A 22929-nucleotide genomic window follows, 5' to 3' on the forward strand; every position below is an offset into this window, starting at 1 on the left:
TAATAAATTTAAATCACGTGACATTTCGGTACTCTTATAGCATTAACAACTACTCAAGCCATCCAGAAAACAGAAATTCAGATATTTCAATATCTATTTCTACTAAGGTTACTAGCTGGTGCTGCTTCACGCATACAGCTAACAGTTTTTTTTGCTTGGACTATGGGAATGCTTGCTGCTAATGACGACGAGTGGTTTCTCGAATGACGTCGCCCATTATAAACAACGGCAATAGATCAAAAAAAAACTATGAAAATAATGAAGAGAAGTTAATCTCTTGCAGAATCGAAATAATCAACTGTTATTTCCATCTACAATCTATCAAGGCTTTAAATATTGCATGTACGGCATGGCAACTTGTTCTTATATTATAGATTTTGCCGGGTAACTTCAGCTTAGTCATATTGTTTCAGTTGTAACACGTATTTGAATTGCTTCCCTTGTATTCTTCAATACAAATTCCCGCTTAGCAGCAATTTTGTTTTTCCAGTTTATTTAATCATTCAAATTTAATTACAATCATGGCAGACGTATGGGAAGATCGTGTCGATCACAACATTGGTAAGAAAGAAGTTTTTTTTTTCATAATATAAAGAGAACAAAAAAAAAATTTGTTAACCATGGATTTTTTTGGCGGCGGGTTTCAGATGACGACAGTTACAATTCGGGATCAAGACGGTCTGCTTCTCCAGCTCAAGCGCATCGTAATGAAGATCGGGCGTAAGTTTGTTAACTTTTTTTGATTATGATACCTCGCATCAAGCAGTACCGAACAAAAAGAAAACAAAAAAAGAAAGAGTTTCAGTGTCACTAATATATCGTCATGTGCCATTCAAGTACTAGCAGCGAGGTGGTCGAAGAAGTGACCGCACTTACAAGCGATTTAAGGGACCAGCGATCAGATGACAGGCAAACCTATTCACTTTTTGTCTCCGGCTTGCACGATCGCATCACGGACGATGAGTTCAAGGAGTTGTTTGGTCAATATGGCGAGATCGACAACGTGAACATCATGCGCGATCCACATTCGAAAGAGACCAGAGGTTTTGGTTTTGTTACGTTTACGGAGAACAGAGGTGCCGAAGAGGCATTGCAAAATTTGAATGGCGTTGAACACGGCGGCAAGCAGTTGCAAATTGAAGTTGCCAAGCGGAACCGCCCGCGCACGCCCACGCCTGGCCGCTATTACGGGCCTACGCGTGGTGAGGGCGGCGGCGGCCGTGGTGGTGGCGGCGCTGGCCGAGGGTATGCACCCCGGTTTGATGACCGCCGTCCACCTTCCAGGCCATACGGTGGAGGAAGATATTATGACCGCCGCCGCGGCGGGCCTGGTCATGATGACCGTGCCAGGCCTTCTGATAATTACAGAGAGCGTGAACCACGTGGCAGGCACGACGGCCGTAGTGGTGGTCGCATTGATGACCGAGGTGGGTACGGAAGGTATGATGACTATGACAGGCGCGACAGGGGATACCCTGAAAGAAGCTACCCTGATCGTGGCGGATACCCTGATTATCCTGACCGGGGTGGCTATGCTGACAGAAGTGGCGGATACCCGGACCGAGGAGGTTATCGAAGACCACCAGCTCCCGCTAGCGGAAGTTATTTGGATAGCGGTCGCGGTGCGCCAGCCTATGATGATCGTAGTGGTGCATACCCACCTGATCGTCCAAGATATAACGATCGATCATTCAGTGGGTATGATTCTTATCAGGACAGAGCACCACCATCGGCTAGTTCGTCTGCCGCTACTGGTCCTGGCGGTGCTAACAGCGCGTATTCGGCGTATCCTTCAGATCGTGATTACGACCGCCGCGAACATCGGGAACCTCGTGAGCCATCATATCGTCGTGAGTCTGGCGGGTATGACAAGTATGCAGCGGCTGGTGCTGGTGTCGGTGCTGGCAGTAGTGGAAACAGTAATGGGGTTGGAAGGTCGGGAGGTCCTCCTACAGCTCCGGCGTCATATGACAGGCCGTATGAATATGCCAATTCAAGATCGTCTTCGGACTACAGAAGATATGACTCCAGGCGTTAAATTTTTTTATTTTAGCTTCCTTCAAAAGATGTCGGGTTTTCAATTATGTTCATTTATTTTCGCTTTTGATATTGTATCCAGTTTTCGTTCACTCGTTTTTATGTATAATTTGTGTTTTTTTATCACTCAGTAAATATCGGTATTGTCATCGTATCAGATTCAGCACATTCAATTTTCAAAGAATAAAGAGAACAAGTTATTTACTATGATGGATAGAGTCCAGAAATTTTCTTTTGTACACTTAGGTGATTTTATGCGATGGTCAAGAAATTTTTAATTTTTTCTCTAAATTTTACCATATATATATATTTATTTTCAGTTTTCTTCTCAGTGTTTTCAGACTTTTTTTTTTTTGAGTTTTTGTTATTCTAAATTAAGCTATGTTGAATCAGATGAAACAAATTATGCACATTAACATTCATATTCATTCGTCCGCACTTTTTTTTATTTATTGACGCAATTGATTTCCTATCATTTCAGATTCAAGAATAAAAATTGAAGACAAACCCATATGAATTTTCACAAGCCCAGAACTCAGTAAGCCGAAAAGTTTTTGTTTAAAAATCAAGCATTTCAAGTGCATTTAGAATACATAAAATTTTTTTACAATCATGCACTGAACGATGAACGGTGAACGATGAACGATGAACGATGAATAATTTGGAACATGTCATGGTGATTGTTTTTCTGAGACGTTCACGTTTAAAAAAAAAACAGTCAAAATTCTTGAAAGGTAGAGAGATAAGTAAATAGAACAGGCAGGTAAAGAAAAAGCATGACAAGGCTTTTTTTTTTCATGAGATTGCAAATTGCAAATTGGATTTACATTCACATTCACATTCACATTCACATTCACATTTGTGATACTAAGAAGATGGTCTTTTTTTTTTTAAAAAATTTTTTTTTTAGCAGGGATTGTTAACTAGCCGATTTTTTTGTGCATTTCTGACTATTATTTATTATTTTGTGTTTCTATCAGCGACAACGGCTGATCAGGTAATTTCAATAACCACATGTCGTGACCAGAGAAACGCTGCCATATACCGTAAATGTTAGACGATGGCCGATGAAGGCAGATAATTTTGTTTGCCAAGTTTAAGTCGAGTGATTTATGTGCATGACATGTTTAATTTTCTGATGTCGAGATGACAAAAAAATGAAGTGCAAGGAAATCAACCGGTAATCAACGGGGCAACAAGAATTTGAAGTTGTGCAATCAATAGTTACGCTTGTTGCAAACAAGTTGATCGATTTTTTTTTTGTTGTTGTTTACATACCACCTTGTTTATGTATATTAATTTTATTTTATACCAGTAACAACCTGACCCGCCTTGCAGTCGGTTACAAGTATATCTTTGGTGTTTCTTTGAATATTATTATGAATGTCACGGATAAGTTTAGCAGACATGAAATGCTAATAGAATCACATTGACAAAGATTTAGTAATTTTTAGGACCATTCGTTCGTCCTTTTCAACTTTTGGACCCAAATTTTGTTTACCCTCGAGATGAGTTGAAAAAAAAGTCATTCTGATCAGACTGGCCAGTTTTGTTCAGGCGGGATATTTAATGCTGAAGTTGGCGAATCTGTGTGAGATTGATGGTGGTGATGCTGGCATTATTTAAGAACGTGCTTCAGCACCAACCGCTGGATTTAAGAGCGCTCGAGTAAACAACAGCAAGCAAGGTATGAAAGGATTTTTGCGCTTCGGCATTGACAGGGAATAAGCTCGCTACGAAATCTATTAGTATGAAGGCAGAAAATAAATTTAATCACGGCCGCGGCCCATTACGAGAAATGCATTCTTTTGTTATGGTTATGGGATGTGCTCATTACTTTACTGTTTTCACATTGCTTGTTACAATGACTGTTGCTGTGTTAATTCATTGCAGTGCGGGATGCGGTTTCATGTTGCCGAATTAGTTGAAATTATAATGGCACAATCATTATCAGTAGAACAATTAAAGCTTATAAATTCAATTTCATCATAAAGCGGAGACGTGTGTTGTTCAAATGATTGCAGCCGTTTTCAGGTTTATTATTGTCATGCTAGATTAAAAGCAAGTCTACTTTAAATGCTAAGAAACGAGGAACATGATAAATTTTATCTGTCAATTAAAAAAAAAAAATACGCAATAATAAAACTTATTTACGTGAGCCATGTTTTGCTTGATAACCTTTCATGATGTGGCTCAAGTCGCCGACCGGCAACAAAAACGGAAAATCAACCGATGCCAGCATGAGTACTAAAAAAATGTAAAACCCTACTAAACCTGTGGCCAGTGCCAAGCCGCCACCTGCCTTGACCGCATTGTTGCCAAGTTCCAACTTGCCTTCGGATAACAAGAAAAACCCACTGGCGAGAGCGAGCAAGGTACCTTCGAGACAAAAAAACAAGGCAACAAAGGCAACGTTAGTTCGCAGCGAGCAAATAAGCAGAATCACGACCGCGATGGCCCAAAACAAAAGATAAAATGCCAAGGATGCTTGGAAACCTTTGGTGCTTATTCCCAAGACCTGACTGTCGCCCGTGGCCGAGTATGCGCCAATGGAGTTAAAGCCAGGAATAAGCACGCCAGCGAACGCAAGCCAGAACGCGCCAAAGGAGCAAAACACAACAAACGAAAACGTGTTTCCAAGAAAAAATTCGAGAATGCCAGACAAAAGAAGGAGCACGCCACCTACAAACACAAATCCTCCACTAAATTAATTTACCCGTTAACTTTAAACATTAAACATGGAAAGGAAAGGAAAACTCCATACGTTTGAGCGGCACCAAATTGTCCGGCACCTTTCCATCCAAGAAGGTCACATCCAAGCGGAGTAATAGACAAAATGTGACCCAGAAGTGCCAACGGTGTCGGATTGGCAAACGTCTGGCGCAGCTCGCCCTTTACATTTTTTTGAGGGTTCAGGTACAGCTTCTCGAATAGCTCTGGAGACATGGACACCGAACCAGCGGTGCGGATGCGATTTATAAAATCATCACGGTCGGAAGTGAACGATTCCGCCTTGTGATGGGCAGCCTCGATATCGTATTCGCCATCGACCACCGGGGTCGACGACGAGTCGTTACGACTATTGAGCCGGCCGCGGAGGGCGGAGTCAGCCTGCTGGTCGGCAGTATTGGGCGACTGCTTATCAGAACTATAAATCGCGGACATTTTGGCAAAGCACGATGTGCAGAGTGATCATGACCGAGGTGCCTGAGGCGTTTATATATTGTCACCACCGGGGTTCCGGAAGCCATGTTTGGCAAAATGCGGGGAGACATTGTCCCTTTGCCCACCCTTCAGTCAGCCCTGACGTAAGCGGTGAGGGGTGCCTAGTTAGTTTCCTCTCGGCCGGTAGTGCATGTGTTTGGTCAAGACGTGCCAGGTCAAGTACTAAATGACTTGTCGTGGGTGGGTTCAGATAGAAAGCAATGGGCCAGTCATTTGTTGCTCCACGTCACGGTCGCAAAGTCAAGCGGCCGCCAATCAATGCGGTATAGGCACATGGCAAGCTTGTCGAGACAAGTTCCAGTTCCAAGCAAAGACCATCCACAGATCAAAAAACAAGCGTGGTGCAAGCTGGACCTTTTCTTTAAAAAAATATTAAGTCCGCTGTCGTTGCTGTCTTTGGCGGACGGCGCACGATGCTGGCAATATTGACTCAAGCACTGCACGCTGAGATAACATGCAAAATCCCTAGCTCATCTGCAAATAAAAATACCAGGTCCGTGTGTATTAAATTTAAAGTGAATTCCGTCCTGTCTCTAATTTAAACCGTCCCTTGTCAGTTCGCTATATGGAGAATAAAGTCGTGATAGCCTTACGCATCAAGATGAGCTTAGAGCTACTTGCAAACAAATGCACTAGACAAGCCGTAGTGACGTTTTAAACCTAATACCATATTTGTCAATTCAATCTTTGCCAGGCACGCAAGGCAATGCAATCGAATCATGCTCGTAAACAATTTGACATGGCTTGTACAATAATAATCCACTGCAAATAAACTAAAGTGAACGCGGCGCCGCTCTCACAAATTTCAGGGAGAACTTCCTCGCAACCAAACGCTAGATGCCAATGTTGACGACAATGGCAGCAGTAGAAAGCAAAAAAAGGAAAGCTTCGGAAATTGAACAAGATCGGGAAGGATTGGAAGAAACTTTTGAATCTGGAGAGCGATTGAACCACAATGAAGATGGTGGTGATGATAACGAGGACGAGGACGACGAGGAGGAATTTGTCCAATATGCAGGTGATCTAGAAGAAGAGGACGAGGACGAGGAAACGTACAGACCGAGAAGTTCAACTATTAGACTAGGGAAATATACTTCTGGGCCGATAGACCCAGAATCAGGCCAGCGGGGGGCACTTCCAATATTTGAATCAACTGATACCCTGAGTCTGAACTATGATGACGAGAATGACACTCCTCAAGATGCAATGGAATATCTACGAGCTGTCAGGTATAGTTGAAATAATTTTTTTATTTTATTTTATTTATTTTTGCGTCATTAAATGTTAATTATTGTGTTTAGACGAGAAGCAGAAAGTCGCCCCCGGTTTGTCACGGTTACAAAGAGACCAGGTACGGCAGTGGAGCATCACAACTTCACAAAACCTGAAGCCCATGACAAAAAAGATACGGGAAATAAGACTATTGACTCTTTACAAATAAGAAAAATAGACAAGGAATCGCATGCGGTTCTGAAATCTCAATATCAAACTGCAAGATACGTATTTGAAAACACTCATTGCGACGATCCTGCACTAGCTGTTAATGAGCCGTTGCCAGAAAGCTTGGCTAGTTGGAGAGAATTTTTACAATCGCCAACGCATCGGCCAACGTTTGAAGTCTTGACGTTATTAGAACAGGAAGACGTGTTTCGATTGTTCAAGTATTACCTTCGATGGATTACGCCAAACATGTCTCGAGAATTGTCTTATTGGCTGTTTGCGTTGCTAGTCAGGGTAGCAGACATTGTTCCAGCGCATGAGATTTCTATCCTTCGTCAACTATGCCAAAAATGTATTGCCGTCAAGCAAGAAGAGGTAAGCATTTGAAACACCATCCAAACTCTACACGGCACTAATTTTTTTTTTTTTTTTTTTTGGCAGGGACTTTCTGAAATAGCCAGAGCGACGGTGGATTACGTTATTTTCGTAGTGACAGATTTTTACAAGCAAAGCGATTTGGCAATGCATATGTTTGAATAAAGTGTCATAATGTACAATATTGTTTCTTTTTAGTTTTACATGTTCCACCTCAGTACACCAACTAGCGTCTCTTTTGCCTGTCTGCTTCATCCGGATCAAGAGCGTTGCCCTGAGCATCAAACAAGTCACTTCTCGCACTAGCCAGCCGCTTGAAATTCGCAGCCACATCACTAGTACTCAAATTCGTGAGCGCATTGCGGGCTTCATTCTTTGCTTTTTCCTCTTTCCATCTGGGATCGAGCAATTCGATTCGCAAATGTTCAGAATATTCTGATGACGGGATCATTTCCTTGCATCGCGGGCATTGCTGAACCGCTTCACCTGCAGCGGCTTGCTTATCCTTCAATCTCGATGATCCAGCAGCTCGAATCTTCATCTTTGGAGGACCAGCACTTGCAGTACCTAATGCTTCTTCTTTGACTTGCCTTTGCTTGCGTAGTGCTTCTTGCCGTTCCTGGATTCGCTGAGCTTCTTCTGGGTTTATTTTCGGAATCCACTCTGGCACGGACGATGGTTCAGATTGATCCACTGTCACGGGCAGAATTTGTTGTAATGGCTGTTGTTGCTCTTGCTCAGGTTCAAAATCTGGCGGTGCTTCTTCGATTGCCAGTTTGGAAGATTCGTGCAGCAACGACATGACCTGTTTCTGCTCCAATGATGCGTGCTCTAATTCCTTCAGGGTGATTGGTTCCGGAAGCTCAACCTCGTTATCGGCATCGGTAAATTCGATTGTTTCAACAACAACAAAATCATGCCAATCAATTTGCGCAAACGCAACTTTGAAAAAAAAAAAAAAGAAAAAGAAAAAATGTTAGTAAACATCGCGTTAGATAAAAAAAAATGAATTTATGTAAAAACTTACTCTTTTCTTCTTCTTCTTCCTCGGCTGCCTTTCTGGATTGTGATGCTTGGTGATTGAACCAGTCTGCCCGCTTTTGAGCAGATTCAAGCACATTGTATTTGTTGTTAATGTTTTCTTGAAGTCTTGATTCTAATTCATCCGACGGCTTAATCACAGCAGTGTATTGATCAACCAAATGCCTAAAATATTTATAAAGCGAATGGTTGGGTCGTAAGAAATCAAACTGAAAATTCCGTTCTTCCCGTTGCGCCAATTGGTTTAGGAACGAGCGACCGTTCCTGGCTGCAAACAACGCGGTCAGCCGTAAAATGTCCAAATCCTGAGCTGAAATTGGCGGCATCTGAACCGAGGCAAATTTTAGCAGTGCCGGTTCACTAGGACCGGCGTTGGCTGATTGGTTTTGCTGGACTGGTGTCTGGGCTTGCGCACCCGCCGCCAATGATGCCTGCGTTCCGTTTGTGGTCAAGTTGGCACGTCCTTCTTTGTATTCATCAAGTCGCCATTCGTAAAAAGGATAATACGGATCCGCTTGTTTTAAAAAATTAAACTTGTTGTTATGACTCTCGCTCTCTCGTATCCTGGTTTCAAAAGCATTCCCGTTTCGAAACACATAATCTGCAGTCTTTTCAATAATTTCTAAAAACAAGGACGTTTGTTAATTTGATGAAAAACCCAGTAGAGAGGCCAAAAAATAAGTAAAACATGACAATCATTATCATTTATCATCATTCAAAATCTTTTCATACCTCGAATGTCGGGAGGTGGAATAATTACACCATCGGGAACATTAAGCTGGCCCAGCTGAGAATTTTCCGTCATTATCGAACCTTATAAAGGGCAGATCAGCTTTTGAGATTTTCGGAGATGTAATTTTCAACGTAGAACTCACCTATACATGGAGATGCCTTCTGCAAACATGGGTTAGGTTCGAGATGGCTGAGCGTTTACTGAAGCTTATGTCACCTCATCAATTTGCTACAACGTAAATGCTACAAGTTAGCAGAAGCTGGCACATATCATTCAATGAAATAAATTGCCTAAATATGTATAAATCCTGCTTAAAAAATTATTTTGAAATCTTTCATGTGCCAAAATTAGAAAAGAAATGAGCGCAGTAATGTAAATAACGTAATCACTTATTAATCAAATTGAGGCTAGGGCTAATTTGCGAAGGTCGTGGATGACTGACTGGTTTTGCGAATGTCGCCTTTGGAACGAATACAGGCCAAGCATCAATTCTGCAAATTAAATCCGATCTTAAACCATGTCTGACGGTACTGTTATAAAACCAGATAAAGATTTTAGTGAAATCTTGGAAAAGGAGATTCCAGCGATTGATCTCATAGCCAAGGTATGCCAATGTAATGAAATCGGGGTAAGACTTTGTATGTTCTAACATCAGCGCAGACCGATGTGCAGGCTGCAGTCGATAGATTGCTTGGCTTGGAGAAGCAGACTCGACAGGTACGTGAGGATTTTGTTGAAGATTTTGTTCTAGCAAAGACATTTATTCACATTTTTAATGTGACAAAAAAAAGGCGTCGGATCTGTTTTCGACCGAGAAACTTCTGATCAAGATCATCACGTTGTACAAGAATGCAGGTGACTGGAAGCAAATGAACGAGCACATTCAAATATTATCCAAAAAGCATGGTCAATTAAAGCAAGCCATAACAACGATGGTTCAAGTTGCCATTTCGTTTTTGGATAGGGCGCCGGATGTGGATACCAAAGTCGAGACGATTGAAAACATTCGTACCGTGACCGAGGGCAAGGTACGTATAGATGTTTTTGGAATAATTGTTATAAAGAGTATGAGTTTTATTAATGCAATCGTTTGGTTTTTTAAAATAGATTTTTGTCGAAGTTGAACGCGCCAGGGTGACGAGGACGTTAGCCGACATCAAGGAAAGCCAGGGCGACATCAAGACCGCGACCGACATCTTGTGTGATTTGCAAGTAGAAACATTTGGGTCGATGGATAACCGGGAAAAGACTGATTTTATTTTGGAACAAGTGCGGTTGTCGATTGCTAACCGGGACTTCACGCAAGCGGCCGTGCTGAGCCGCAAGATCACGACCAAATATTTCCAGGATGACGCAGTGCAAGATTTAAAACTGCGGTACTACGAGCTCGTGATTTTGATTTCTTTGCATGAAGGCAAATATTTGGAAGTGTGCAAGCACTATCGTGCCGTGTATGAGACGCCCATCATTCGCAACGACGAAACCAAATGGAAGGACGTGCTGCGCAGCGTGATCTACTTTATTATTCTTGCGCCCCATGACAATGAGCAGTCAGACCTGATTCACCGTATCCGGGCCGACAGTCACGTGCAGCTGCTACCGTTAGAAAGCCAGCTGATCAAGCATTTCACTGAGAACGAGCTTGTCCGATGGCCGGCAATCGAAGCCCATTACGGTCCGGAACTGCGCAAGGCAGCCGTGTTTGACGTGTCAGACGCGCAAGGTGAGCAACGATGGGATGATTTGCGCAAGCGCGTGATTGAACACAACATCCGGGTCGTGGCAACGTACTATACCCGGATTCACACGTCCAGGCTCAAGACCTTACTCGACTTGTCCGATCAGGAGACGGAAACTTACGTGTCCAAGCTGGTCACGCAAGGCACGATTTACGCCCGCATCAATCGGCCAGCAAAGATTGTCAGTTTTGCAAAGCCCAAGGATGCGAATGACGTGTTAAACGAGTGGAGTAATAACATTTCAGGCCTGCTTGGGTTAGTTGAAACTTTAGGACATTTGATTTCAAAGGAGGAATTGGCTAATGCATAAATTAAATTTCGTATCTATATAAATTAAATAGGTTTACATTACGTAGTTATATTTATATAAAAAAAAAAAAAAAAAATAAATGAGACTTGTAAGATGATGACGGACGAGCAATTCGAGGACACCCTAAACCCTGACCTGATAAGGTGGTTCGGCCAGCTCCGATAAGGAAAAAACAGGCACTGTTGCATCTATTCAGACGAAAATTTACGGAAGAAGAGCAGCAGCATGATTATAAAAAACTTGGGCTCGACCGCATCCTCAATTGTCGTGAATGCGGTACCGTTAACGCCGGATCGATTTTTGTCGTTCGGGGGCGTGATTTCATCTCGAGAGCAATTACAATCACACAGTCAAATTGATGCAAACTACGGTACGGCCACGAAATTGGTAAACGTGTCACCAGTGGAAAATCATTTTGCTGCAGCGCCGAGTCAGGTACCGGCAACGTTGAACTGGAACTTGTTTCGCAGTTCGCGGCCGGGTGGTCTGGCGCCGGTAGAGCAGGACGAGCATCAGGGAAAAGAAAAATATGAAGTTTTGGTGCTGGAACGACATCCTTTTTCGACGCAAACTTTTTTGCCTATGGGAATTTCTGCAAGTGAAAATGCCGCGTATATTGTCATTGTGGCCAAATCAGGAGAAGGTAGGCCAGGTTGATGTTTGGCCCTGTTCTACTGTGGGCTAACATAAAATAATTAGATGGGTGGCCGGATTTGAATACAACCGAGGCATTTGTTGCTCGTGGAGATCAGGCGGTTACATACGGATCAGGTAAGAAGAGCACAATTAATGATAAGTTTTAGGTTTATTAAATCGGTTCTTAGGAACGTGGCATGCGCCAATGGTTTCATTACAACCGGTACGTTTCTTTTTTTTGCAAGTGTTGACATGGTTAACCAATCAACTGTATATGTAGGTTACTGACTTTGCGGTATTGATTCACGAAAACGGGGTACCGAACGAGGATTGCGAAGAAGTGACGATACCAAGCGGCAGCGTCACGATTCATATAGGGCCAGTGGTGTAGAATACTTGCTTAATGATGTAAATAACTGAACTAGAATATAACTGTAGAATACAGCTAGTAGTTAACCATGTTAAACAACAATACAATGTTTAAATTAGTTTTGACATTTTCAGGGTTCGTTCCGACATTTGTTTGTGCGTTCGTTTATTAAAGTCTAATTGGACAAGAATTTTTTTTTGCCCTGAAAAGGCCCGACGACGACAAAAGCGGCGGTCCGGGCGCCGTTGACATGTATAATCATTGTTTGTCAATTCAAACTATTTCAAACCATTGCCATTCGTTTAATTCCCAAGTGTCAGGACGTGTACTTATTTAAAAAACAAAAAAACAAAAATGTCAACAGGACTGGTGTTATTTGCCTACCCGGAAGCAGAAACTAGCCGTGGGGAAGCCGCTGACGTGACCGTGGCGGGCGAGTTCAATAATTGGACACCATCACAATTGACGTTTAACCCGGCAAGCAAGCAATTCGAAACCGAAATTTTGTTACAATCTGACCGGTCGTATCGGTTTAAATATGTTGTTGATGGTAACTGGCTGCTTGCACCCGGGATTGAAACTGGTACGTTACGTGTTGAAAAATTTTGGTTGATGTGCAAGCAGAATTTTAATTCGAGGTGTAGTTTGGGATGATGATCATGAAAATAGTATTATTAGTGTAACGGAGAAAGATTTCAAGCAACAGCATGTGGAGCACCATGTGGAACAACCCGAGGAGCAACAACACGAGGAGCAACAACACGAGGAGCACCATGTGGAGCAACAACACGAGGAGTATCATGTGGAGCAACAACACGATGATGACCCGCAGCACCGACAGGAACAGCAGCGCCAACATGATGAGCAACAGAATGAGTATCACCATGAAGAGCAACAACAGCAGCATCAGGAAGAACATCAGATTTCGCCGTCGGAATTGTCGAGCATTGAACTGGTACCGACCGCAACTACGACCATCACAATGCCTGACCCGCAATCCCCAGCTCCATCACCAGAAGTCGTATTCAAGCCTGGCGAATCCTCTGAGCCACAGCCAAAATTTGAGGAACAACAACAACAACAACAACAACAACAACAACAACAACAACAACAACAACAACAACAACAACAACAACAACAACAACAACAAGCTTCTATTACTGGTGACAACAGCCATGTGGCCGTGCAGATTGAACCGGAACAAGAGCCAACCGTGGCCGGCGTGGGCCAGCAACAGCAACAACAACATCAACCAAGAGAACTTTCGGTAATTGATAAAATTGTATCCTTTATTTCCACTTCTGTGTTGGGTAAATTATTTCAATACGTTTTTTCGATTTTCAACCGCAGTGCTTAATTTTGTGTCATCAAAACGGTTACACAAAAACAATAAAAATATGACATTGTCATTCACATTCTTTTTTTTTTCTTTTTTGGTGTTTGTAGTCGGGTTTCTTGTTATTTTGTTCTTTCGTATATATCTCATATATACATGAATGGTAAAGTGGTGTTGATTTTCTTTTTTTTTTTTTTCCTTTTAGATACTACGTTTCATGTTTCATCGTTCATCTTGCGGATGCGATCGCTCACTTAGTCGTCCGCTACTCACCCTAGTCACTCATTTTATTGTTTTGTATTAATTTTTTGGTCTATTTCATCATATCAACTTAATGTCTACTTAATCTACATTCTAGTTTACTGTTTAATAAAAACTTAATTTATTTATTGTACAATGATGGGATTACTCGTCCTCATCGTCGTCCTCATCGGAATTGTAGCTGTCGATTCCATCGTCGGAGTTGTCAGAGTTGTCGGAGGTGTCATGCCGCTGTCGTTGCAGTGGTTGTTGTTTTTGCTGCAGTGGTTGTTGTCGTTGTTGTTTCGACTGTTGGTTGAGAAGAAAGGCTTTGATCTTTGGACCTTTTAGCTTGACAACTAGCCTGCCATCGGCGGAGGTGACGTGCCTATTGCTTTGACTATTTGCGGCAGCATTGGTGTGAATCTTGTCTGTCGAGTGTACTTGAAACCTTCGCTTCGCGACGGGCTCGTCTGACGTATCTTTTTCATTGTCCTTTTCAGGCTGCAAAAAGTCGGGTGCCCTCCTTGGGATCGCTCCTGGCAGAACGGAATTGATAATCGGGGTACGGAACGTGCGCATGGGATCTCGGAGGTCTGGCAGAACAATGCCAGAGTAATTGTTATAATGACTATTGCTGTTTGCAGTGCTGCTATTGCTGTTGTGGTGGTGGTAAATGCTGGTGGAAGAGTGATGGTGTGTTCTGCGGCCGGTGGTGGCCCGGCCTTGCCTGCGCTTGTATCTGTTTTCGCGCTCCGAGTCACGATCAAACTTTGCAATCTCAGCATCTGATAAAAAGTAAAGCGCGGGTGTAAATTCACGAATCTGATGCGCTGGTCGTACCAGGGCATCTTGTGATACTAATGCGGGGCAAATCTCTGCTCTCAAATCATCGTCGTCAACGGGCGAACCGTCGAATTGGTGGCCGACAAGAAGAAGTGACTTTGTAAATAATTGCGCCTGTTCTCGAATCGCATGAGCCACTGCGGTCACAAACTCAGCCGGCAAGCTCAGGTCGGTACACAGAGATGCGGCGAATTGCTCTGGGTCGTTGGCCGGATGATTAATGTCCCATTCAAATTGGTCAACTAAATTCTGGTGACCAATAGTAATGTCGAGCTTAATAACGACCCTGAGGCCGTCGTCTTTAAACGTGGTGTACGGCACACCCGATGTCGACGTGGACGTGGACGTTGACGCCGATGGCTCTTGTTGTGGCGGTGGCACAATTGCGTTGTCTGCAAGTTGGTCGGTAATTGCCCTGGAAATTTGCGGTGCATGAGCAAGCGGTAGCTCATAGTCAAGGCACAGTGTTTCAGCAAACAAGTCTGGCGGGATTGACGAATCGTGGGCATTCCATGTGAACGTGTCGCGCAGCTTGACGCCATTGCCGGTTCCGCCTTGATCGAATTCGAAATCAAGCCGAATCGGCACCAGGTTCTCGGGTGTCTCTGCCACCGCTGCAACTTCCGCACGAGATAGCTTCAGTCGACGCCGATTATGAGTATTATTAGCGCTCCCTGAAGGTCCTCCCAGCGGTATTCCTAGTGGTCCTCCCGTTGCTGATGCTGCTGATGCTGCTCCATTGCCGTTGAATATATAGCCCTCGCCAAAAACGGTTCCAGGATTAACGGCCCGAACTGGACGCACTGCATCGTCGTAGTACTCAATCTGCTTGCGTTTGAGGCGAAGAAAGGCAATGTGTCGGTCGGTGTGGTCTTTGAACGCGGCCGCCTGCAGTGCGTCGCGGGCCACGAACTGCTGCAGGTTAAGCTCTGCTGTCAAAGGCAATGAAGATGATAATGTCCTGCGCCGCTTTGCCATTTGCGTCTTAGGCTGGATGCGTGATGGTCAATTGCACTGGCGAGGAAGGGACACCGGTTGCTGTTGTGGTCTTGTACTTGAACTGAACGCTTGCCCGCAAGCGTAGTGTTACCCGGACCGACCCATTGTTAGCCAGCGCAAAAACAATTTTTGCACACGTTTGGAATCATCACATCAAATTGTTGAACTCCATCGCCATGACCGAAGCTGAAAGTATGGGATCTACGCTTACATATTTGGATCAGTGCTAACGTATTTTAGTTGACTACTCTCTTGAGAACCCGGAGACCTTGACCAAGTACAAGCTGGCCGGCGACATTGCCGAAAAGGTGCTGGCTCAGGTTAAGGCCGCTGCCGTTGCTGGCGCAAAGGTGGTTGACGTTGCTGCGCTTGGCGACTCGCTTTTGCTCGAGGGCACGGCTAAGGTGTACAATAACAAGAAGGGAGTGAGCAAGGGCATTGCTTTTCCGACCGCCGTGTCACCAAATCACGTTGCAGCACACCTGTCACCGCTGGCTGCCGACGACTCTGTATTGCAGGCAGGTGACGTGGTCAAGATCTCGCTTGGCGCCCATATCGATGGGCTTGCTGCCGTGCTTGCTGATACCGTTGTTGTTCCTGGAGGCGAGGCCGTGACTGAAGGCAAGGTCGCAGACGTATTCGCTGCCGCCTGGAACGCGTCCGAGGCCGCTGTCAGACTGTTCCGCCCTGGCAAGAAATCGTCCGACGTCTCTGACGCAGTAAGCAAGATCGCCCGCACGTTTGGCGTGTCTGCTGTTGAGGACACCGTGTCGCACCAGTTTTCTCACAACTCGGTCGAGGCTGGCAAGCGCATCGTGGTCAACCCTGCGGTCGGTACCGTGACCAAGGCTTCCGACGTGGCCACGTTTGAGCCTGGCGAGGTGTACGGCATTGACGTGCTCGTTTCTACCGGCGATGGCAAGCTGCGCAAGTCCGACAGCTTACAAACCACGATCTACCGCAAGACCGAGTCTTCATACTCTCTCAAGCTCAAGGCTTCGCGTTCGGTATACTCCGATATCCAAAACAGGTTCGGTGCGTTCCCGTTCACCACTCGTGCCTTAGCCGATGACACGAAGACCAAGCTTGCCCTCCAGGAGTGCACCGCTCATAATTTATTGACTCCTTATGATGTCTACGAGGACAAGAAGGGTATGTACATATCAAATTTCTAAATTAAGCGTTGATTCTAACGTCACAGGCGAAATTGTGGTCGAGTTTTTCACCACCATTGCAGTCACCAACAACGGCATCATCAAGATCGCCGGCCCAGCAAACTTTGACGTATCTGCGTTCCCAACTAACAAAAAGATTGAAGATGAGGATTTGCTTAAGGTCATTTCTTCTGCCTTGAAGCCCAGCTCGAAGAACAAGAAAAAGAAAAAGGCCAACGCTGATAAGCCCGCTGCTGAGGAGAAGTAATTGTAAATGTAAAAAAAAAGTCGGTTTTATATTTTATGTTTTTTTGTATCATTTGTTTTGAATTAGAAATTTATGTAGCATCAACACTTGCCAGTATTGTGTATTTGGTGCTTCCGCGCTCAGTCCGAACTTTTCGCCATTTCTCCTTTACAGAGTAAGTTTCGAGCTAGCCAGCAACACTCACAGAACGGACGCTTCAATTCTTCCTGATCTCGTCTATTTTACTTATATTTAGTTGTTTTTGAATATCTCTTTTGATTTATTTTTTGTGTGCTCCTTCTGTTTTTCTCTCACAATTTTTTTTAGTGGTTTTTATTGGCGTGTCATTGCGACCCATATATCGCAACTACAACTATGTCGACTGGCAGGTCTCGGCCGTCCATGCCTAGTTCGTCGCCAGTGATTCATGTTAAGGAATTTGTTGAGCCGGCGCCAGTAGTTCCGACGACAGGTATCGGAGGCTTTGCGCTCGGTGTGTTGCCTCCGGCGTCAAAACTCAGACGGTCAAGACCGAAAAAATCATCACGCATACCGTCAACGACGAACAGTCCTCCTCCTTCGAGTTCTAACTTGACTTCAAAGAAAAGAGAATCTCCATCTGAGGATACTGATATGGATGAATCGATTCAAGAAATCGAGGAGCTTGATCAACAAGACCACCAGCAACTACAAGAGGAGAAATACAAAAAATCATTCAAGATCATTCTTTCACGAGAAAGCTTTGTCAGGCCGCATCATGATCATGATGACAATAATCGGATTAATGATGATAATGATAATGACAATGATAGTGATGATATTCAAAATACAGATAAACGACCGCGGTCTCGCCAGGGACCATTGACCACTCCGCCGCCAGAATCGGAGCTGTCGACTCGTCGCAAGCGACGGCAAAAGCGGGTCAAAATATCGTAGGTGCCCACGTCATATATGCTAGAAAAAAAGTTTAATTTTTATCTAACCGTGGGCAGTCCTATTAAAAAGCAACACGATCTAAATAAGTTCGGCTTTGGCGTTCCAGTTGACTTATCTGGCATAGCACGATCAACGACTGCTCTCTCCACCAACACTTATAGTACTTCTGCTACTGCCGTCACTGCTACTGGCACACAGGCTGAGGACGATCCAACAAAAGTATATGCTTCATTGTTATATGCCTTTGTGCATTAGACTAACATGTACAGTATAATGATGATTTCTGCTCGGCATGTGGCGGCATGGGAATGTTCCTGTGCTGCGAAGGATGCCCACGGTCGTTCCACTTTACTTGCGTTGACCCACCGTACGACAGCTCAAACCTTCCCGATGGTGCATGGTATTGCCGAAGTTGCTATGCTCGGCGGGTAAGTAAAAGATATTTGCTCACTGGTTGGTACGTTTCATGTAGCTAACCTCTTTATACATTTTTAGCATCCGCCAGCGTTGCCTCATCGTGGTTTGTTTACAGAACTTTTATTTCAACTCGAGAGCCGAAACCCGGTATGCTTCATATTGCCGAAGCAACTTCGCGAACGATTTGAAGGCGTAACGACGACCGATTTTGGGGAGTACCAAGACATTAATGACTTAAAACCCCGCAAGATGAAGCATGTGTACTTATGAAAAAAAAATCGAGACGCGTACTATTTGCTAACCAATTATATTTTTTTGTTTTTATTAATTTTTAGTCGAAGCGGATTTATCGAAGAAGCAGACCCGTATCGGCTTACGGACAAGTCCGGTGGTACGATTCTTTGCTACCGTTGTGGAAAGTCTTCATTGGATGAACGACCGATCGCGAGTTGCGATTATTGCTCACTGCATTGGCACTTAGACTGTGTTGATCCACCCATGAACACGATGCCGTCGGGTAACCGTAAATGGATGTGCCCGAACCATGTTGGCAGGGACTTGACAAAACTCCGGCGGAAAAAGAACTCCAAGATTGTTAACGTGAGTCTCAGGCGTGGGTTTGTAAATAATGGTGACATTGAAGTCGGCAACGACTCATCTGATGACGAAAACGACGGCGCGCCGCCATCAATTGTTAAGCCTTCTAAGTTGCATTTCATTTCTGGCTGGGACGCACCAACAGCATCATATGGAAGTGCGTTTGATCACAGGCGCATTTTTCGATCAGAAGACGCGGTCGACATTGACGGCGTCGTTTACAAGTTGCCCGAACGCGGCATCGTGCTGGATTTTTTGGAGAAGGTCAACCTGTTGTCACCATCATCTTATCGTCAATCTCCTACTGCTCATTATCATGAGTACAACCAACCACGATTGTCGGATCTTGACCGGCTTGTGGAAAGATCAGCTGAAGAACGAGAATTTGTAAGGAATATTACTTATTTGCAACGGGCTAATACAGACGAATACGTTGAGCGGCAAAATATATCTGCCTTGCTTGATGCAATCATTAAGCCCGTTTCGATTTCATCCTCATCTGCATCATCTTTATCTACATCTTCCTTGTCGTCATCACTATCGTCACCGGATGTTCCTGCGAGTAGTACTAACAGCACGCTCGACTTTACCGAAGACTATGGAATACGAACTGGCGGGTCCATAATTATCGACGATAAAGAAAAAGAACAATTATTGGCGATCCAAAAATTGATCGCCATCAAGGGCAAGCAAGCGCTTCTCAAATTTTTGAATTCTCCAAATTAAAAAGAACAAAAAATGCAAAAATTAATTAATGGTTAATATCCATAGTTTTTTTGAAAGATGTTTTTTTTTCTTTCAAGAGGAAAGAAAATGGCACATGAGTTTTTATACATTGTTAAGATGATATAGTCGTTTTTTTTTTTTTTTTTTTTTTTTGGCAAGTACAATAAATGTCTAACATTTTATCGACTTCATATATATTTTGTTCAATGCAGTTTGGTTAAAGATATGTTGTATGATTTTGTTGTGGAATTTAAAGTCGATCAATATTACAGTCTATTTTGCTTCACCAATATCGACATTTTGTATTTTTGTAGAAATTAAAAATAGATAAAAGAGTTCCTCAAACGCCCATGAAAAGAAGTACCAACAGATTGAATTGTGAGAAGGTACCTTTGTGCAGACAATTTTACGGCGCCTGTTACATCGGCTTGAAATTCACGAGACTGGTTGGAAATCAATACAATACATACCCCTCTCGTGCGTAACATTGTGTTTATTATAAAAAACTACTTAAAGAACGTACAAATTGTAATTAACACAAATATATATATATATATATATCTGTATAAGCAATACTACTGAAATAAAAAAATGGATTTTTAATAAAACAAAAATAAAGGGAAGAAAGTACTTAAACCCAAGCCAAACAAATGTGTAATTCATCATTATTACCTTGACTAACGTGTAACTAAAAACTTTTTTTTTTCTTCTTTTTTTTTTTTTTTTAAAAATAAGAGCGAAAATGATACATACTTTAGAAATGGCATTCACACAGAACATGGTTTACATATATATAAATATATATATATATATTACGCCATAATTCCTCTTTAATTTAACGACGGGAGTCATATCTTGAACCGCCTCTGTAATCATCATCATCATATCTCGAAGGCGGCGGCGCGTAGGCACGATCACGATCACGGTCGGCGTAACGATCGCGATCACGATACGAATCTCTGTCCCTGTAGCGGTCTTCACCACGATCTCTGTCCCTGTACCGATCACGGTCGTAACTACCGTACCTGTCTCTGTCTCTGTCGCGATCACGATCACGATCATCGTACCTGTCCCCGTATCGACGGTCCCGATCATATCGGTAGTCGTCGTATCGCCTTGGTGGGCCGCGCGATCGATAGTTATCACCTGCAATAAAGTCAGCCGTGCTTGAACGAATAAAAATAAAGAGATAACTTTATCAGGTCTTACGCTTGCGTGGGCCGTAGTACTTTCCCGGAGTTGGCGTGCGTGCTCGAGAACGACGAGCAATTTCAATGCTTTATTTATTTCGTTAGGCGCCGGTCAAAAAAAAAAATACTATACACAAATTCCAAAGAAGGAATTAATTTTAACTCACTTTAATGATCGACCTTCAAAGTCATAACCCTGAAGAGCCTCTCTGGCAGCATCAGCCTGACTGGCATCTTCAAATTTGACAAAACCGAATCCGCGAGACTCACGCGAATGCGGGTCTAGCATGATTTCACCTTTCGACACAGTGCCATATTTGGAGAACAGTTCAATCAGTTGGTCCTCTGTGACGCGAGGTGCAATTCCAGTCACGAACAAATTGTCACCTTTATTAGATGTTTCTTCGTTGCTATGACGATTCGTCGAAATCGTGTCATTAATAGAGTCCGTGCGACCGTCGAACGACCTCGCGGGTTCATCGTTATGAATCGGCGTATCCTCATTGTCGTGATTGTTACTAAAGTTGCACGCGCGCGAATTTTTAGTTCCACGTTGGTTTTTTTTCATAAAAAAAGCTTGGTGAAAAATGAAAATTGAAGTACAACTTTCACGAGACATACCTGTACTCCCTCGAGTCATCAAGATGTCGGGCCACCGGTGAAGCCGACCTTCGATCATCATACGACTGATCTGCATGAAATAAAAAAGAAATTGCCGAAATAGCAGATTGTTGGTCAGTCAAATTGTCCACTTCCTTTTTTTTTTTTTTTTGCCTTCCCCTAGGGGGGGTTCAATTTTTTATTTTCTCTTGTTGCATACCGTATGAATCACCGTTACCATTCTCGTACTCCATTTCAATGCGATCAAAGAAAACAGAGAAAAGAGTTTTCGAAGAATGGAAAGAATAAAAATGAGCGAAAGAAATAAATGTGTCTTCAATAAAGCGCTGAGGACCGGGAGAAAAAAAAGAGCCCGAAAGTTGTGAATTTGAATTTGTTTGTGCGAAGTTGATTTTTTCGCGCAATTTACAGCAACTCACTATAACTAACTATATGATCGATATACAACATACATATAACTATAAGGAAAATTGTTGTCTTCGCAAACAAAATAAATAAAATACTCAAACACAATACATGATGGTCAAAAATGAGAGATTGGCACATTGTTTATGTGCGTTAATAATCTCAATGAACGTTCACAAGCGAATGTGGTAAGAATGTACAAAGAACGAACTAAAAGAACCGTACCCACATACTCAGACAGGCATATATATGTATATACATACTGGTGACCCAAAATATTCTTGGAGTACATCCTCGGGAATGCTGGACAACTTCGTCTTAATGTTGTCAATAAACGGAGATTTTGTCATTATGATAAATTCCTTTATTGAATTATGTTTTTATTCGTCAGTTTTTAAATTGACTCGTTGGTTTTTATTTAGTTTTTGATTCAATTTTTCTTGTCACTATTTAGTGACGTTTGGGACACTCAATTATTTTTGGAAAAAATTCCCGCCTCTAGTTTTTGTAGTTTTAGTGAGAACGGTCACTTGAATAAGTAGACTAACTCGACAAGGAATTAGTTAATAATAATAGGAATTGTAATTAACTCAACTATAATATATAACTAAATTACTTGGAATCGTGGCTACTATAATTCGCGTAGGTGTGCTTACTTAGACGCTCAGTGTTGAGTGGGAACTTGATTTTGTTCAACTCTCCCATAAGGGTAGCAAACCAGCTGATGAATGTTAGACGCGCGCGCCGGTAGAAATTGGCATGTATGTATGCTAGACACGTTGTTGAAATTATCGAATATTGTCACACCCTGCCCTGGCTCGTGTCTTTTTCATGTTCTTGATTACTTAATCCACGGAGGTCGACACTTTTGTTGATCGCGAACTTCAATAATAAATTTAGTTGAGACTTGGTGCACACTATTTTGTCAGTGCACCTAATTTTTCAGCTAAATTTGTTCAACATTTTTGATTATAACAAAAATTATCTTTAATGCGTTCGTCGATCAATCCATATATTTTAACAAATATAAAGATATTTTGATGTCAAAATATCTAAAAAAAATGCGTCAGCCCGGAGTCGAACCGGGGGCTCGTCGATGGCAACGACGAATTTTACCGCTAAACCACTAACGCCTTACATTAAATGTGACGGAACAGCATATAAGGTTCTGCTATAAGCCATTCTTGACGGAAAATTACCAAACGTCCAGCGAGAACAAGCCCTGGACGCATAGAAAGATGGTTCGCCTTTTTTCATCATTCTCCCTCTCACATCTTCTGCTTATCGGAATGTTCCTTTCCCTCACCAC

The 22929-nt window shown here is 43.0% G+C and overlaps 11 protein-coding genes and 1 non-coding gene across 12 annotated transcripts; 7 read left to right on the forward strand and 5 right to left on the reverse strand.

Annotated features, from left to right (window-relative positions):
• Nucleotides 1–521: 521 nt before the first annotated feature.
• On the forward strand, nucleotides 522–2038 carry V1514DRAFT_318296 (uncharacterized protein; the record flags this gene model as incomplete). The annotated part of the gene is made up of 3 exons (XM_066925878.1): nucleotides 522–561; nucleotides 648–720; nucleotides 838–2038. 3 exons carry the CDS (start codon nucleotides 522–524, stop codon nucleotides 2036–2038), a joined length of 1314 nt encoding a protein of 437 aa, XP_066785258.1.
• A 2145-nt stretch (nucleotides 2039–4183) lies between these two features.
• On the reverse strand, nucleotides 4184–5202 carry V1514DRAFT_276339 (GPR1/FUN34/yaaH family-domain-containing protein; the record flags this gene model as incomplete). The annotated part of the gene is made up of 2 exons (XM_066924921.1): nucleotides 4184–4739; nucleotides 4802–5202. 2 exons carry the CDS (start codon nucleotides 5200–5202, stop codon nucleotides 4184–4186), a joined length of 957 nt encoding a protein of 318 aa, XP_066785259.1.
• A 622-nt stretch (nucleotides 5203–5824) lies between these two features.
• On the forward strand, nucleotides 5825–7273 carry V1514DRAFT_195665 (survival motor neuron interacting protein 1-domain-containing protein). Its single transcript, XM_066924643.1, has 3 exons — nucleotides 5825–6491; nucleotides 6564–7077; nucleotides 7144–7273. Exons 1-3 carry the CDS (start codon nucleotides 6100–6102, stop codon nucleotides 7240–7242), a joined length of 1005 nt encoding a protein of 334 aa, XP_066785260.1. The 5' UTR covers nucleotides 5825–6099; the 3' UTR covers nucleotides 7243–7273.
• V1514DRAFT_326215 (Pre-mRNA splicing factor PRP21 like protein-domain-containing protein) lies at nucleotides 7215–8975 on the reverse strand. Its single transcript, XM_066926760.1, has 3 exons — nucleotides 8851–8975; nucleotides 8105–8740; nucleotides 7215–8019 (listed from the first exon to the last, which is right to left on the reverse strand). Exons 1-3 carry the CDS (start codon nucleotides 8921–8923, stop codon nucleotides 7304–7306), a joined length of 1425 nt encoding a protein of 474 aa, XP_066785261.1. The 5' UTR covers nucleotides 8924–8975; the 3' UTR covers nucleotides 7215–7303.
• A 335-nt stretch (nucleotides 8976–9310) lies between these two features.
• On the forward strand, nucleotides 9311–10986 carry V1514DRAFT_326217 (PCI domain-containing protein). Its single transcript, XM_066926761.1, has 4 exons — nucleotides 9311–9455; nucleotides 9512–9568; nucleotides 9643–9879; nucleotides 9959–10986. The coding sequence occupies exons 1-4, from the start codon at nucleotides 9369–9371 to the stop codon at nucleotides 10898–10900; spliced, it is 1323 nt and encodes a 440-aa protein (XP_066785262.1). The 5' UTR covers nucleotides 9311–9368; the 3' UTR covers nucleotides 10901–10986.
• Nucleotides 10987–11032: 46 nt separating this feature from the next.
• V1514DRAFT_326220 (uncharacterized protein) lies at nucleotides 11033–12120 on the forward strand. Its single transcript, XM_066926762.1, has 4 exons — nucleotides 11033–11543; nucleotides 11600–11671; nucleotides 11725–11759; nucleotides 11817–12120. The coding sequence occupies exons 1-4, from the start codon at nucleotides 11126–11128 to the stop codon at nucleotides 11925–11927; spliced, it is 636 nt and encodes a 211-aa protein (XP_066785263.1). The 5' UTR covers nucleotides 11033–11125; the 3' UTR covers nucleotides 11928–12120.
• On the forward strand, nucleotides 12121–12973 carry V1514DRAFT_326222 (uncharacterized protein). Its single transcript, XM_066926763.1, has one exon. It carries the CDS (start codon nucleotides 12261–12263, stop codon nucleotides 12558–12560), a length of 300 nt encoding a protein of 99 aa, XP_066785264.1. The 5' UTR covers nucleotides 12121–12260; the 3' UTR covers nucleotides 12561–12973.
• Nucleotides 12974–13553: 580 nt separating this feature from the next.
• V1514DRAFT_326226 (uncharacterized protein) lies at nucleotides 13554–15361 on the reverse strand. Its single transcript, XM_066926764.1, has one exon. The coding sequence runs from the start codon at nucleotides 15304–15306 to the stop codon at nucleotides 13648–13650; it is 1659 nt and encodes a 552-aa protein (XP_066785265.1). The 5' UTR covers nucleotides 15307–15361; the 3' UTR covers nucleotides 13554–13647.
• A 142-nt stretch (nucleotides 15362–15503) lies between these two features.
• On the forward strand, nucleotides 15504–16749 carry V1514DRAFT_318304 (peptidase M24, structural domain-containing protein; the record flags this gene model as incomplete). The annotated part of the gene is made up of 3 exons (XM_066925879.1): nucleotides 15504–15519; nucleotides 15568–16479; nucleotides 16529–16749. The coding sequence occupies 3 exons, from the start codon at nucleotides 15504–15506 to the stop codon at nucleotides 16747–16749; spliced, it is 1149 nt and encodes a 382-aa protein (XP_066785266.1).
• Nucleotides 16750–16865: 116 nt separating this feature from the next.
• V1514DRAFT_195629 (uncharacterized protein) lies at nucleotides 16866–19741 on the forward strand. Its single transcript, XM_066924642.1, has 5 exons — nucleotides 16866–17660; nucleotides 17721–17883; nucleotides 17934–18092; nucleotides 18160–18335; nucleotides 18417–19741. The coding sequence occupies exons 1-5, from the start codon at nucleotides 17104–17106 to the stop codon at nucleotides 19402–19404; spliced, it is 2043 nt and encodes a 680-aa protein (XP_066785267.1). The 5' UTR covers nucleotides 16866–17103; the 3' UTR covers nucleotides 19405–19741.
• Nucleotides 19742–19879: 138 nt separating this feature from the next.
• V1514DRAFT_326232 (uncharacterized protein) lies at nucleotides 19880–21661 on the reverse strand. Its single transcript, XM_066926765.1, has 5 exons — nucleotides 21415–21661; nucleotides 21216–21285; nucleotides 20762–21112; nucleotides 20614–20681; nucleotides 19880–20550 (listed from the first exon to the last, which is right to left on the reverse strand). Exons 1-5 carry the CDS (start codon nucleotides 21446–21448, stop codon nucleotides 20240–20242), a joined length of 834 nt encoding a protein of 277 aa, XP_066785268.1. The 5' UTR covers nucleotides 21449–21661; the 3' UTR covers nucleotides 19880–20239.
• Nucleotides 21662–22682: 1021 nt separating this feature from the next.
• On the reverse strand, nucleotides 22683–22753 carry V1514DRAFT_t17. The gene has a single exon. It is a non-coding gene; the product is annotated as a tRNA-Gly (tRNA).
• Nucleotides 22754–22929: the final 176 nt, after the last annotated feature.

The sequence above is a fragment of the Lipomyces japonicus genome (genome assembly GCF_038497905.1).
Source record: "Lipomyces japonicus strain CBS 7319 unplaced genomic scaffold V1514scaffold_6, whole genome shotgun sequence".
In the NCBI taxonomy this organism is placed as follows: domain Eukaryota; kingdom Fungi; phylum Ascomycota; class Lipomycetes; order Lipomycetales; family Lipomycetaceae; genus Lipomyces; species Lipomyces japonicus.